At 47.0% G+C, this 15,610-nt stretch overlaps 2 protein-coding genes across 5 annotated transcripts in view; both read right to left on the reverse strand.

Moving 5' to 3' along the window:
- Positions 1-636: 636 nt before the first annotated feature.
- scaf1 (SR-related CTD-associated factor 1) lies at positions 637-8,910 on the reverse strand. The gene is made up of 6 exons (XM_085402773.1): positions 8,770-8,910; positions 4,320-7,825; positions 3,535-3,617; positions 3,040-3,354; positions 2,730-2,858; positions 637-1,933 (listed from the first exon to the last, which is right to left on the reverse strand). The coding sequence occupies exons 2-6, from the start codon at positions 7,726-7,728 to the stop codon at positions 1,775-1,777; spliced, it is 4,095 nt and encodes a 1,364-aa protein (XP_085258899.1). The 5' UTR covers positions 7,729-7,825; positions 8,770-8,910; the 3' UTR covers positions 637-1,774.
- A 942-nt stretch (positions 8,911-9,852) lies between these two features.
- The window catches only part of abcc1 (ATP binding cassette subfamily C member 1 (ABCC1 blood group)), a 30,302-nt gene continuing 24,544 nt past the window's right edge, over positions 9,853-15,610 (reverse strand). For all 4 annotated transcript variants that reach the window (XM_085402778.1, XM_085402777.1, XM_085402775.1 and 1 more), the window contains exons 26-31: positions 14,443-14,544; positions 14,160-14,306; positions 13,915-14,073; positions 12,961-13,127; positions 12,521-12,715; positions 9,853-10,893 (exon numbers count right to left, since the gene is read on the reverse strand). In XM_085402778.1, coding sequence (XP_085258904.1) covers positions 10,785-10,893; positions 12,521-12,715; positions 12,961-13,127; positions 13,915-14,073; positions 14,160-14,306; positions 14,443-14,544 — 879 coding nt within the window. In that variant the 3' untranslated portion in view covers positions 9,853-10,784. The remainder of the gene's footprint in view (positions 10,894-12,520; positions 12,716-12,960; positions 13,128-13,914; positions 14,074-14,159; positions 14,307-14,442; positions 14,545-15,610) is intronic.

Raw genomic sequence — 15,610 nt, forward strand, 5'->3', positions numbered from 1 at the left:
TAAATGCTAAAGAGGTATTATTTGTCAGTTGCAGTGAATAGAAAATAAACTGTAGGAAACTAAGCAGAAGAAAGAAGAAGAAAAATAACATTTTAACATAAACCAGTGACACTCTGGGGCCTGATCAACCCTGGCTCGGCCTCCTTGGATGAGGGTGTCTAGTAGTGATGGGATTTCCGGCTCTTTTTAGAGAATCGGCTCTTTCTTTTCGTTCTGTTGGGGACACCTAGCCTGGCACGGCACGTGCCTTCCAGATGAGCTGGTCAAACAGATGTGTGGTAAACGCTTCCGCCAAACCAGGAAGTAAACACTGGATATTCTGTTTGTGTGGCCACATTTAAACAGTTCGTCATTCTTGTTGCTCTTGACCAATAAAATATTAAAGTTTCCAGCCAACTACTGCCCCCTTGTGGCCAAGCGCCAAGCCTACAGGCAGCTTGACTTCATTAGGTCGGGCGCGTTTAGCTCCCATTTCATTCACGTTACATTTGTAACTTTCAGGGTTTCACATTCTTGTGTCTTTCAAATAAACTAGTAAACTAAATGAAATGGTTGTATTTCTTTTTAGCTTACGCTGGTAAGAAATGTCCAATTACACACATGAAGTTCTAGAAAATGCCACTCTTATTGGTTAAGATGATTTTAGAATTCATTTTATTCCATAACAAAGAAATGTGTTTTGGACAAATATTACACACTAATATTTGACTATTGTTGTAACATCACATCCTGTTAGTGTAGTCTGCCTGTGTCTGTTCTCTGCACAGGAATTCAACTTGGAAAATGACGTGTTAGTGGATTGTGTGTGCATTTATGTAACGAAGGTCACGTGGGACCATCGTGTAGTGTTTATTAAGAACAGCTGGGGCCAAAATAGATAAGCGATCGACACAGCTGGCCAGAGTTTGTAGTTATATACTGTCTGTTATATTATTATAGTTTAGTCTACAGGCTGTGTCCAAGTTCAGGGGCTGCAGCCTTTGAAGGACCCTGCCCAGTCTGAGGGTGGTTAAACTGGACGGTCTAGCCTGCGACGTGAGGCTCCAGCAGCAGCTACAGCTGTGGTAGACGGTCAAGAAAGTCCTGAACAGTCTCTCTATGAACAGAAACACTGACAGAGAGCAGACAAAATAAATAATACAATGTTTACCAGTGTTAAGCAACATTTATAGTGTGTTGGTCATTTTATAAAGAGACTGAGTATAACTGTCAGTCTCAGTAACATGCACAGAATACACAATAAAAGAAGTGAGAAATCAGCAGTGACCAACAGCCTACAAGCTGCCTGTAAAGACACAGGGACGCAGTACTTCTGTTTAGTATTGTTTAACTCCTTTGGGTGTGCAGCTGGGTATCACGTCTCCTCTCAGTCTGGATGTTGATATAAAGGAGAGGAGAAACATTTAATTCAATACTATTAAAAAAGGTCCTGTAATTAGTCCCACCATTGAGACACTTCTAACAAATCCAACCAACAAAAACTAAGAACTAGCCCCTTGACAAAGGTAGGATTTATTGCAGGGTTCAATCTGGGACTGAATTAGCTCACGAGTGTCTAGACAGGATCTACTTACTGAACCTTGAGTTCATGATACATTTGGAAAGGAATATTTACAACATGATTACAGCGATGAGGATACATACTTCTACATGAAAGTATAGACAAGGGAAGGTACGGAAACAATAAAATTAGGCAATGACAATCAGCGAACTGCTCACGTATTGAGCAGATTGTGGCAAAGGTGGAACATCCCCCCCACCCAAAAGTCTTGTATTAGGCAGAGGGATGCAGGGCTCCTGGCTCCCTGTCATCCCTTTCTTCCTCGTCCATTTTGCGCCCGTGTTTACGGAAGTATTTGTAGCGCTGAACATACAGCTTCACAAGGTTGCTGACTTTGACTGGGTTGATTTCTCCAGTGCGGCTGTGGCAGATCTAAGACAAAGACACAGTGTGATTAAACAGTAACAACTCAGAACACAAGTACAGATCAGACATTTTGACTAGATGCTGGTCCAATCCCATCATAAAAGCTCCAATGAAAGAGCAGGACGATCCACTCAGGTGCACTGAGTGGCAGCTGATAGCTAGCATAGCAAAGAGAAAGCTAACAGTAGAGGGTCAGCAGTTACAAAGTACTCCACGCCCGTGACACCAACAGCGTTCCTTTGTGTGTCTGCAGAGTGTGACTGTGTTCATGTGAGGCTGCATGAATGAAATGCACACATGGTGAGTCTTTGTTCTTACGTTCTCTGGACGAGCTGCCAGCGTGCTTTTACTGCTCGTGATTAAAAAACCTGATGCAACCTTATTTCACCTCACCTTTCTCTGGCCACTGAGGACATGTGTGCAGGTGTGTGCTTATAGGAAAATCAGAAGAATAGACTCGTGCCAGTGTGGATGAATACAAGCTGATCTGAGACTAATGCAAATAAACTATGCTAATAATGTCAATATTCATATATTAGTCTTAATTATTCTTAATTCATATTATTTTACTGATAAATACCAATTCACTAAATGTACATTATTGCATTTATTTGTTAATGTAGTACACAAAGGTACCAGGCTCTCAGTGGAAACATCCATAGTTTTATTGTAGAAATGCTGCATGTTGTAGCCACACTGTCAACTTGACGCTGCTGTAGCGACAAAGTGCAAAGTCATCATGAGCCATGTGATATATAAGACAGTGCTACGTGTGTGGTTGGATTTGTGTGTGAAGGCTCACCTTATGCACTGCTTTCCTGAGGATGTCTTTGTATTCTTCCTTGTTGATGTCTTTGCGTTGGTAGTAAGGCTTGATCGCCAGCTTGACCTCCTCTACTGCCCGCTCCTGTGTATGCAGCTTCTTTAGGTACTGTGCAATTCAGGTAAGAATCATGTTAAATAAAGGAACCCACACAAACAACACAGCAAATACAAAAAGGCCACAGCTAAACCCAGGGGGTGAAGCAGGACCACTGCTAAGCCCCGTCCCACCAGCACAGGCTTGTTCAGCCTGGAGGGAACACTGCTCTCATCAGGAAGTTCAAGTTTACCTTATCCGGGTCTTTGCTCTCATTGTCCCATCCAGTGTCACTAGAACTCCCAGACACACCTGTCATCCCCACAGGTACGATGGAGGGTGGAGTCTGAGCGCATCCACCAGCTAATGACGGGTGCAGATGTGAAGGTGGGGTTTTAGTGCAGCTAACCAATGGGAGGGAGCCGTGCAGAATGAACTGGGCTGGGCTCAGTCCAGGAGGTGGGGGGAGAGAGGGAGGGGGAGGAATTTGTAAGGATGAAGAGGAAGAGGACGCCGAGGGAGTGAGAACATGCTGCTGGGACTGGTTCTGATTGGCCTGTGAGAGCATCTGCACGTGAGAAAGGAGACAAACGAGTCGACGGTCATTCAAACAACAACAGGATCATCATTTCAAAAAGGCTGCACACAGCAAGGTCCCACTCTAGCACAGTGTGTGTGAGTGGCCTCCTAAGAACGTGCGCTAAAATGTTCCTCCCCACTGCAGATGAATGAAGCTCCACTGAGTCACCTGGCTGGTTGCTTGAATGAACTCTTGTGCTTTGGCTCTGCTGGCAATATTGGCCTCTTCCATTTTGAAGAGCAGAGCAGTCACTGTGAGAAACAACAGACTGTTTAGGGAAACAGACTGACAAACACACACAATCATGTTTTATAACAGGGCAGCATGATCTTTAAAACTATAGATGCATTCATATGATTGTCTAAAAGATTAAAACAGTGCTGCACAGCCCGTGCTGCCCTCGGACACAAACTGTACTGTCAGTCTACACTTTACCAGAAGCCTGGAAAATACTCCGACAGCGACCAGCAACATGTGGAAAATTTGAACCTGTCCTAAGTTTACCCCCCGTCCCTTCTGATAGGTTGTCCCATGAAGGAAAGAAGTGCTGCTGCTGTCAAAGCTCTTCTGGTCGCCTCTTTGCTGCCACTGTGTCACACATGCTCCCTCATGCACACATCTACTTTGATTAATCTGTAAGTTACTGTCAAATGTCCAACAGCATTAAAAAAGTGTTCTGATGATGTTTAAGTGCAAAGGTGAGTGAAATGCTGGCGCAGTAACTCTTCATTTTCTCCACAACACTAAGAACTACTTCAGTAATCTCATACACTTAGGTCGATGTGAAGAAATGCTAGTAACAGCAAAACCCTGTCAGTGACAACCTGGTTCAAATAGGAGAGACCATGTGACCCAACTCTGCACCCACTAAATGCCCAGCTGTGCACACTACTAACAGTTTAGTCTCTGCGTTTGAATAATGTGCCTTCTCTGCATAGGGAGAGTCAACTTACATGCTAAGACACCTCCGGTTGTGCAGTCCACCCCAGTCTGGAGACTCCAAGGAAGAGTGGGTGCAGGAGCTGGAGGGGGAGGAGGCGGCGGCTTACCAGCAGATGAAGAGGACACAGATGAGGATGGGTCAGAAGAAGACAGAGGTAGAGCCAGGGAAGGGAGACCACAGACGGTTGAGGACAAGGAAGAAGGCGAGCCCAGAGATTTTGACAGATCATCCTGACTTGGCAGCTTGGCCGTGGGCGGGGCGCTGCTGAGACCAGCTCCTTGTGAGGGGGCCAGGTTGGAAGGACTGGATGCTGGTTGTGTAGGACTCGGCTGTTTTGGACAGTCCTCAGTTAAGAAAGAAGGATCTGGAGTCTTACAGCTGCTGTCTACAGTTTGAGAGTCTGGTGAAGACTCCCTGGTGTCCCGCAACGATGGTGCAACAGGTGGCGGAGGGGTCTGAGGAGGTGACGAGGATGGTGGGAGCACACTAGTGGAGGAGGATGTGGACGAGGAGGAAGAGCAGGGTGCGGGGCCAGCTTGGCCAATATGTGGACTGACCGACTTGCTCGCATCTCCAACGCCTGACTGAACATCTAAGGAGACACCCCCACCCCAGGCTTCGGACATGACTTTAGTTTGGCTGCTGCCTCCGGCGGCCAACCCCGCTGCTTCGGCCTTTTCTCTCGTCTTCTTGGCCAGGCGGCGGCGCCGCTTTGTTACCAGAGAGGATGAAGGGGAGGAAGCTGAGGAGGAAGTGGATGTAATGGAGCTGGGTTTTGCTTTCTTGGATTTCAGTCCTGCAGGACCGGTCAGCGATGATGGCGGTGCGGATAGACCGCTGCGTTTTCCCATACTGACCAGGTCTTTACTCCGCCCACCCAGTGACAGTGGTTCTGAACAAGGTTTCAGAAAAGGTGACCTGCTTTCATTGTCCCTGCAGAACACAACTGCAATTGAGCCACCCACCACAGACCCCCCAGTACTCCCTGCTGCACCACCTGGGCCGAGAAGGTCCATGTTCAGTTTTCCAGAGCCAACCGAAGACCCCGTGGTACTGCTTACGCCTTCGCGCACCAGAACCGACACTTTAGACTGAAGCTTACCTTTCTGACTAGCACCACCTTCTTTCTTGGACTTCCCAGAGCGACTCGTGTCTTTTCTGCTCTCCTTGTCCCGATCTTTGTCTTTTTTGATCTTCCTGGTTCGCTTTGCTGATGGGAAGCCAGGGGAAACAGAGGCAGATCCGGAAGAGACCATCAGTGAAGAGAGGCATTTGCTTTTGGTTGTACTGGCAGGAGCCGAAGCTTCAGAGCGGGCAATTTTCTTTAATGTGCGAGATTTCTTTTTGGGTTCATGTCCAGTCTTGGGCGTAGCTGCAGCTTTAGGGCTGGGGACGGGAGCCTCTGGAGGCAGAGCAGCAGGGGGCGTGTCCTCCAAAGATGGGTAGTCTGAGTCTAAAGCTTCACCATCCAAAGACAACACATCAATCTCCAGTTTGTCTGAATAGCGGTCTGACTCATAGCTGTGATACCTGGGAGGCGAGAGCGACTGCGATCGGCTCTGACAACTGCCTTGTTTCCCTGCCTCTCCAGCTGAATGCCATTTTCTCTTCTTTTTACAGGGCTTGTCGGAGTCCTTTGTGGCTCTTCCAGGAGAGGATGGGGTAAGTCTCGGAGACCCGGGAACGGTGGTGGTCGTAGTGGTGGTTGTGACCGTAATGGTTCGCTTAATAGCGAAGAGGTCAGACCCACTGAGGTCTTGGATGGACGGAGGTATGACGGGACGACCGTCTCGTCTCCTATCCCTGTCACGTTCCCTTTCTCTGTTGCCTTCTCTCTTTTCTCTGCTTCTTTTGGACCGCTCTGAAATGCCTCGCTCTCTGCTCCTTGAATGATGTTTTCCCTTCCTTTCCTTCTCCCTCTTTCTGGAGCTAAAATCTTCATCCCGTCCATCTCGCCTGTGGCTACTGATGCGATTGTGTTCCCTCCCTCTGTCGGTGTCTCTGTCCCGATCTCCAGTCCGGCTCCGGTGTTTATCCCTTTCCCTCTCTTTGTGCCTTTCTTCAGACAGGCTGGAAAGCGACCATCTGGTGTGGCCATCTCTTCTTGAAGAATTGCAGGACCGTGAAGTCTCTGGGCTGCTGTGCCATCTTTTCTTCCTCTTCCGACTGCTGCTCCTGCTGCTCCTTCTGCCTTTATCCTCTTTGCCCATCTTTTGCGCCTTTTTCTTGTTCGACTCCTGAGCCCACTCTTTGCCTTTCCTTCTCTTTTTTCTTCTAATCTCCTTTTCTCCGTCTTTTCTATCTTTGCTTTTTTGCTGGCTGTGGCCCTTGGAGCTTTTGGAGGACTTGCAGCACTTGCCACCCTGATCTTCAGGAGGCGTTAAAGGGGACGAGGATGTAGAGGTTGGAGGATGAGAAGGAGGCGGTGGTGGTGGTGGTGGCGGCGGCTGGGGAGAGCAGGGTGAAGAAGCAGGAAAGGAGAGATATCGTTCCTTCCTTCTGCTGACCAGCTTCCTTCTCAGATCCTCTATTCCTACCACAGGCTCATCCTTGAGCTCGCTGTCTACTTCCCAGCTGCCCTCTGTGCAAACGGACACAAAGCCATCCCCATCTAGCACTCGGAAGATTCGCTCTGGCTTTGACCCAAAGAAGGAGATGCTGGGAGAACTCAGGGGGAGGGTTTCCTCTACAGGTCTCTTACTGCTCCCATCTCTTTCAATGGCTCCAACTATCTCGCCCTCCTCTATCTCAGAGTGATCTGAATCAGCTTTCATGGTGCTACAGTCCACCCTCCTCCTCAGAGGGAGCTGAGTGCTCAGACAGGCGCTTGGAAGGTCAGTGAAGGTGTCCGTGGAATCTGGAGGTTCCTCCACCTTCTCCTTTTCTTCTCTTATAGTGTTTCTCTTCAGTACCCTTGCTTTGCCACTCTCATCATCAACATCTGACGCTGGGGAACCCGTGGGGTCAAAAGGATCGTATTTCTCCCCTTCCCCCACCTCCTTCATCTCAGTTCCTTCTTTTGCTCCATTATTTGGATTGAAAGGATTGTACATCACCCTTTTCCTCTCCTGTTTTTCACAGTCAGCACTTTGTTGCATTAAAGTGTGAGGCAAACAGTCTGAGGAAGCGGTACTGCATGTAGGTTTGGAGAGAGACTGCGTAGCTATAGAGGCAGAGCTGGAGGAAACCCTGGCTCTCTCTGTTCCATTGAATTGGCTTTTTACATGGCTGGGATAAACTGATGTGTTGGCACATATAGAGGAGGATGTAGACAATGGAGAAGATGGACCGGTTGAAGGAGATGATGCAGAAAACGAAGGTGAGTAGGAAGGAGGGCTCTTTGAGGTCTCTTCAACTCCACCTGGGGAAGAGAAGGCCCTAGGCCTCCTTCTGAAGCCTGATGCCAAAGTCAAGTCCATGAGCCAGAAATACTGGTGGGTCAGAAAGTGAGGGAAGTAATACTGAGACACCTAGGGCGTGGCAGGTCACACCAGAAAACAGGGCTCAGGAACCAACCTTGCAGGAAGAAAAGAACATGTGTCACTTTACGTTACAATATAATCCACGTGGAAAGGCTCCCTGGAGAGCCTACGATCCTGACACATGATGAATATCATGGAGGATACTCAGACTGTTTCTACAGTTGTGTTGTCAGAGTGAGGGCATGTCTTCAGTACAGAGAAACTAAGAAAAGACTGACTGAACAAATTTGAATGATATTATTGTTACAAAGAGCTAAATATGCATCTGCAGTCGGGACTCGGTTTGGAGTCCAGTCATATGAAACAGAAGACCCGAGCCAGTCTGAGGGGTCCGCCGAGCCCCACTGCGCTCTCACCAGGGTGAGCTGAGAGACGGCTGAAGGCAGCCGGAGGAGGAGTGGACCCCACACCGGATCAACAGACACATTTTTCAGTCCACGCTCACTGAACACAATCATTAAAAACTGCGCAGCACATGACTGCGTCTCTGTTGTTTACACGGTGGATTACACGTTACCGTCGTTCTCCTTCTGTTGGGATGCTTACGTGATTTCTGAGTTGTAAAAGAAGAGAACAATATATTTAGCTTCCATATCAGGGACTCACTTCTCAGTGCTTGTCACAGATAGCATTATCATTAGCTTTCCGTGGCGCGTTGGTTGCTTTACAAAACATCTGTCCGCCTTGCGTTTTGACCATTAGCTTCATTATGTGTAATGCGGATTTGTCAGCGGTCGCACACTCGATTGATTATCAGACGCTAAAAATGTCTGGCGGCAGATTTTCAGTTACCCATGCAGCTAATTAGCTTAGCGCAGCTAGCAAGGAGAGCAGTATGTTGATGGGTTCCCTTCATGCCGGTCGCCTTCTGTCTCAGGCCAAAGCCACCGCTTCACATCTACTGGCTGTTACTTTGTCAGACATTCAGTCAAACCACGAAATTAGACATGCTGCTTTTTGTGGTGTTTAAATACGTACCAGGGTTTAAAACGGGTCTGTTCCACCAGTCACCGCCATCTTCCCTCCCGTGAAACCGGACGACAAAGAATGATGGGAAACGGAGTGAATATCAGGTGGTGCGAAAGAGCCGCACACGTCATTTAACACACGTCATTAAAGTTGCCTTTGAGGTGCCGTGCTCGCGACACTGTTACACATTTTAACAGAACTACAAAGTGGCTTTTTAAAAAGTGTCTCTTTGTAACAACTAATTCATTTCTGCTGTGACTGGTTTACAGACAGCTGTCTGAAGTCTGCTGCCTAAACCCGGACTTATACTTCACTTCTACTTACTGCTCCCCAGGTAAAAACACCTGTTACTAAAGAAAGGAGACCGTAGCTGTTCAGCACATCCAGGCTCAGCTGGCTTTGAACATCACCCGTCCACCCAGTGTCTGTCCCAGCTGCCATAGAGCCCGGACAGGCCATCCACCTGCTGCAGGGCTAACACTCATATGTACACTTGTGATGATGACCATGCATGTTTTTGGACTGCAATAGCACAGTGGCGTGAACAGAAAGAACCCACACAGACATAAGAACTTGCTGTCCAGTATGGCCACAGCAGTGCGGGGAGGTTTTTTCCTCATATCTTTAGAATATAATTATACATGAAAAAACTTTTTTAAATACTAACCTTGCTGCCTTTTCTTAGGATTGTTTCTCCTTTTAGCTCTTCAGTAAAACACGCATTGCTGTGACATGACAAACAAACATGTTCGTATTAAACGCACAGGTCAGTTGTTGGGTTGGTGCAGGAACAAATGAGAGAAGTGTTGGGTTACCCACATCTCTTAATTTGTCAGCAGCGTGTATGCAGACCAGTGGTAAAACACCACGCGTGTGCATAACTGAAACACAACAGACTGCACTGTGGCTGAGACGGAGCCCAGTGTTTCTGTGCAGAGTGTCTGAAGTGGACCAGCACACTCCTAACACCTGTGCAAAGCTACGCTCTGTAGAGTAAACTACAGAAACAGACTTCACACATCAAACAACCACACAAAGCCATTTAACACAAGCAACATGAACACTGCTGTCACAGATACACTATTTAACACATTAGTTGCCATTGTCTAACTTTATTTGTGTAAGGCAGGTATATACATTTCCAAAGATACACAACATGTAGATTCAAACAGTTTGTCCACATCCCATAGTTGACCTGTTTCTGAGTCCATCAGAGGCGCCGTACCGCTGAAAACAGAGTGCAAGCAAAGCGCAGGACAGATTTGGCTGCATACCAAAGACAGAGCAACAGTCTTTGTTTTAATAATCAAAATAAAATAAGCTCTAGAACCATTTCTTACATGAATAAAGCCTCCAACACATTCAGCAAAAGCACGACGGAAAGCTGTAACTGAAAGACAAATAGTCAGTGCTGAATGAGAAGTAACAGTCCAGTGACTTCAACAGCAGCTGTGCGTCTGTATTTTCTCTGTGATTGATGTATGATTCTGACCAATCAGCTTGGTCGCAGCATGTCCCACATCCTTCCCTGTTCCAAAGGTTAAACTGGAACATTCCTGATTCCTTACATTTAAACTCTTTTCCTCTTGTAGTGTGCATGCACGCACAGGTACAATCAAGCTGTGCCTCAGCTCCAGAATCACTGCTTGTATGAATGACTCGTGTTTACTACTGTGATAATGATGATGAAAGCATGTTGTCGAGGAGTTTAACAGTGGACAGTGTGGATATAAGAGGCAGACCCACAGATCGAGCTTCTTTATCCCATCATAAAAATGTGGGGGCTTTGATATTCACGTGGTAATCTTGATATGTGGTATGAACTTTGTCAGGGCAACACAAACAGACCCCAAACTGCTGGTGGTGATATTCTCTTTATGTAAGTAGGCCCAGCCTCCTTGTGCAATGAAAACTGCTGCTGGTTTCAAAGCAAAGAAGGTCATTGGCACGTAGGACTGTGTCCCTCTCATTGGAAACATCAGCTCTCTGCAGCAGGAGGCCCGACATAGTGACACTCCCCGGCTTCAGATGAGTCCAGAATCCTTGGCCATCTTGTGAAAGGCGCCTCTCTGACTGATGAGATTGGAGGGTGAGTCAAATTCTGCTATCTTTCCATTCTCCAACACCAAAACCCTGGAAGCACAGAGAACACTCAGGAAACTGTTTGCAGGCAGAAATGCTACAGCTGATGTTAGCCTTGAAGTGCAACACCACATTAGTTTATGCCTAAAGGCATCGTTCGTCACAGAATAACGACAGACTAATATGTTGCATCTCCAAATGTTCGATGTGACGCCGTGTTGTTGCACCTGGAGCAAATGCTCCTCACTACAATGACTGATTGGGAAGTGGTTACTTTGTCGCACACGTCTAGTAAGGCGACACTGGGTTTGGAGCTGTGCAGTCTTAGGATGACATGAAACGATAGCGCCAAGTATGAAGCGAGGAGCAGTGACGAGAGTAGCTGAAGATGATGATCGTTTACAGCGAGGTGGTAGTGGTGTGGGTGGGGTTATGGAGAACCCCGAGTCAGGAAGAGGATCTTGTCTGCACCACAGTTAAAGAATATTTACTTTTTCCTCTTCATACTCAACAATAGACTATTTATGTTTAGCAAAGACGATGTGGCTTCCTGCTGGACATTTGAATGAACCAACGAGACGTCCGCTGAACACTGATACTCTCTGGTACAGAGCGGTGAAGCGTCAGTGAGGCGCTGTAGCACAGTGCTAAGATCACAATGACACTGCATGAGAAACAAAGGAAAGAGAAATGAAATGCCTCAAACAGAAGGAAAGAATCTGGAAAACAAAGCACAGAGCTAAAAACCGTCTCATCTTAGAGCTCAGTACATGCAATGACAAACATGAGGATGGATTCCATTACAGGCAACAACAGGCGACACACACCTGAGTGAATCCCACCCCTGCACATAAACATCTGTTAGTCAGAGAGAACCAAACCAAGGAAGCCTATAGGCTGATACAGAGGGTCACATGACCCTGAATTCATTCCACATAAACTAGAATGGGTTTGGTGCCAACAGAAATGACAGCAAAAATATTTGACTTTAAGCACAGGGCAGTCATTTCAGCTTCAATCGCAGGATTGAGCCTCGTTTTTAAATCCTTCCAGCCAATAGAATCACAGTGACATCACTGCATTTACGTCAATCCCACCAATCACAAACTGCAGGGCGAGACATACACATGATGCAGGAGGAATGAGCCTCGCTGCCGTCCAATCAAATCTCTGTAGCCGGGCATAAAGTGGCTATTTTTGGATGGGAACCAGCTCTAATGCATTGTGGGAGATGGAGTTTTTCAGTGTAATCACAGTGGATGTAAGTTTACAAAGAAAGGCAGAAACGTGGTTTGAATCCATCACTGAGACTGGCTCTCTGCTTTGTTTCTGTCGGACACCATTGCATCATGGGATGTTTCTGCAGGTGTTAGCATATTTCAATGCTTTTTGTTTGTTGCATGGAGGTTATTAAAATTAACCTTATCAAACACAATCATAAATATAACAAAGTCAAAACCCTGTTACTAACCATTCTGACTGTTACTGTAGTAACCATGGAAACCAGAAACTGTCTATCCTTAAAGAGCTTTCAGTATGGCCTAACAACTGTAAGAGACTGAAATGGTCGCGCCAACAGAGAACAAACAGAACTGGGAGACACACAAATACAGGCATTAATACAGATATTCCACGTTTGGGGTGGGGGCCGTACCAGTGTCTCTTTGGTGTACAGTACCTGGTGTAGTCCATGATGGTGTTGAGGCGATGCGCTATGGTGAGGACAGTGCAGTCCTCAAACTGAGAGCGGATGGTGGACTGGATCAGGTTGTCCGTCTCCATGTCTACAGCTGCCGTGGCCTCATCCAGAACAAGGATCCTGGTCTTCCTCAGCAAAGCTCTGGCTAGGCACAGCAGCTGCCGCTGACCCACGCTGAAGGAAAAGCAGACCGTTTCAAAGGCAGGAAGCACTACTCCAGCGCTTTATCCAACGACTGGTATATGCACTGTTGCCCCATAACTAGTGTACTGCACAACTGCAAGAAATGCAGGTGTTGCTAATCGTGCTTGACGAGTGTGCACACTAACGTGTTTTTCAAAGACGCTATGAAACTGGGATACTTTGTATCTAATTCAGTTTCTAATTTGTGGTTGCTTGGACGTATAAAGCAGTTATACCTCAGGTTCTCTCCTCCTTCACTGCAGTCGTGGTTAAGCTTGTTGGGCAGGCTGGACACAAAGGTCTTAAGATGGGAGAATTCCAAAGCCCGCCATACTTCCTCGTCAGTGTAGGAGTCAAAAGGATCCAAGTTCATCCTCAAGGAGCCTGAAAACAGCACCGGGTCCTGTGGGAGAGAAGAGTGTCTTATGCTGGGATTTTTCCCCATTTTGAGACTACTTTTCAGTCGTGCGACCGTTCTGGGGAACGGCCCGAGTTTCGCCTTCATCGTGTGTCGTGCATCGTGTAGCATACGTGGGGTAACGAGGAGCGATTAACACCTCACGACCAGCCCGGTCATCCATCGTTTGGTCGTAAGAAAATCAAACCTGTTTGAAATCCTGTCGCCCTTCGTGAGGGCGTCACCGCAGCCTCTCACACGGCGCACGCGCAAACACAGACATGAAAGTGAAAAGGCGGGGCAGCACAGCAGTGCAGCGTGTGACACAAGCGATGGAGGCACAACTTTGGAGAGGCTCTGATGAGCTTGCCAATGTGGCCTCACAAAATTATCACGACTACAACAACCGTGAAAAGAGTTGGATGGACGTTGCTGTTCGATGGCAGCTGCCTGGCCAATGTTTTCATTAGCAATTTAGCAAAGCTGGTGTGTGTGTGTGTGTGTGTGTGTGTGTGTAAGACAGACAGGGACAGATTTTGTGTTATAACCTTCATGTTATGGACGCACAGTGTGAGCACTCAGGTCTCATCAGAGCATCGTGACCTACAAACTTCTAGCTCCTGCGATTCAATCGTGCAGTTTGAGCAGAAGCTGAATAACGTTTGCTTAACATTACTGGGGCAGCGACTCTGAGGATGGGTTAGCTGTACAACTCTCCTGTAGCTCCCCGGCTGCTGTAATGCACAGGCTGCGGACTAATCAGTGTAACAGTTTTGATCCTCTCAGAACGTACCTGTGGTATGATGGTGATTCTGGAACGAAGCTCATGGAGGCCAAGCTTGGCAATGTCCACTCCATCAATGAATATTTGGCCCTCGGCTGCCTCGATGATGCGGAAGAGCCCCAGCGTTAGGGAAGACTTCCCTGCACCCGTGCGTCCCACGATCCCCACCTGATGGAACAGACAGCTCAGAACAGCCACAAGCACACGCACTGTCACTGGGCTGATGCCTTCACTGGAGTCATGTGAAATCCCACCTTCTCTCCTCCGTTAATGGAGATGGTAATGTTGCGGATGGCCAGATCCAAATCTTGGCGGTAGCGCAGGCCAAAGTTTCTCATCTCTATGCAGCCATTAGTAGGCCAGCCTGGGGAAAGGGTGGAGGGCTCGTGTTTCCACTCTGCCTGGGGGTCCAAACACACATGTTTAAAGAAGGCGATTTAGACACGCATGAGGCGAAAGCTTTCTCCAAACACCCCACATATGGCTGCCAGTAGATCTACACTGTCTTACTGCCTTTAAAGGCTTGTTTCTGTGTACCTCTTTCTCTGTGTCGCTGTATTCTTTCACTTTCTCCACAGCCACGATGTTGGTTTCCACATCAGAAGACATCCTAACCAGCCAGGTAAGTGAGGTAGTTAGCTGCACACGGGGCAAGACAAAACCAGATTAATGCACGCTCAGTCCTCTAGACAGGGGATCCCAAAAGGTTGGTTCTCTTCATCTGGACATTTTCAGTGGGAGAAACCCATCATCATCATCATCATCATCATCATCATGGTCAGAGGGCCCGGTGGCGCCAGTGTCCGGCAGCCTCTCCTCTGTCAGTGCGCCCCAGGGCGGCTGTGGCTACAATGTAGCTGCCATCACCAGGGTGTGGATGTGTGTGTGGATGTGTGTGTGGATGGGTGGATGACTGGATGTGTAAAGCGCTTTACAAATACAGGCCATTTACCATCATCATCAGGTGACTCCTTCAGTCTGACTGCAGGTTTCCAACGATTTTCTGAATCGAGGAGGGGGCCCAAGGGTACATCTATCACCGTCTCACACTGCTGTGACTGCAAACTCTGAATGTTACTCATTACCCAATATGACAGTCTGCACATTAATGACCTCACAGCCCATTGTTCGGTGGGCTGATGTTGGAAACCTGCAGTCAGCTGAGACTGAAGGAGTCACCTGATGATGAACAGGATCAGAGTTTTGGCAGATTAAGAACAAACATAAAGCACAAAACCTTTTCCTTCTTCTAGGCAGAGGGCTGTTTGAATTTCCCCTCATAAATAACATAACTGACATGAAAGGACATCAAATGGAACAAATTACATAACAAAGTTCTCCTTTAAATAAAAAAAGTCGTTTTAAACTGAACTTAAAAGTGGGGTGCATTCCATTACTGACATAAGACTGTTTCAGAATATTTACCATAGATTAAAACAAAGTATGGTAACCATTAACAGAGCTCGTAAAAAGCATTCCTGTATAAACCATAATGGGCTCATAAATGTACCCACTCAGTCACTTACTGTGAAATTAACATCAGGACTGTGGGACACCGTTTCCATGAAACAGTGATGAATCTATTCTTAAAAACCTCAGAACAATACAATAGAATAAATGTTTTTCAGTGAACTTGTGTACTAAATCTGACTGCTAAACATCAATAAAATGGCTTAAACTAGGGAATAAACAGTTAAATTAGTAG

The sequence above is a fragment of the Rhamphochromis longiceps genome, linkage group LG4 (assembly GCF_057381845.1).
Source record: "Rhamphochromis longiceps isolate RC_006_pf linkage group LG4, R_longiceps_female_GT1.1, whole genome shotgun sequence".
NCBI classification, from domain to species: Eukaryota; Metazoa; Chordata; class Actinopteri; order Cichliformes; family Cichlidae; genus Rhamphochromis; species Rhamphochromis longiceps.

What these genes read in the sequence shown, in the direction of transcription:
- scaf1 (XM_085402773.1), bottom strand. Translation starts at nt 7,728, where the DNA reads ATGGACTTGACTTTGGCATCAGGCTTCAGAAGGAGGCCTAGGGCCTTC. An exon ending in AACCGGAGGTGTCTTAGCAT is followed by an intron (nt 3,618 to 4,319) that starts GTAAGTTGACTC and finishes TGTTTCTCACAG; the next exon opens with TGACTGCTCTGCTCTTCAAA. An exon ending in AGAGCAAAGACCCGGATAAG is followed by an intron (nt 2,859 to 3,039) that starts GTAAACTTGAAC and finishes TGAATTGCACAG; the next exon opens with TACCTAAAGAAGCTGCATAC.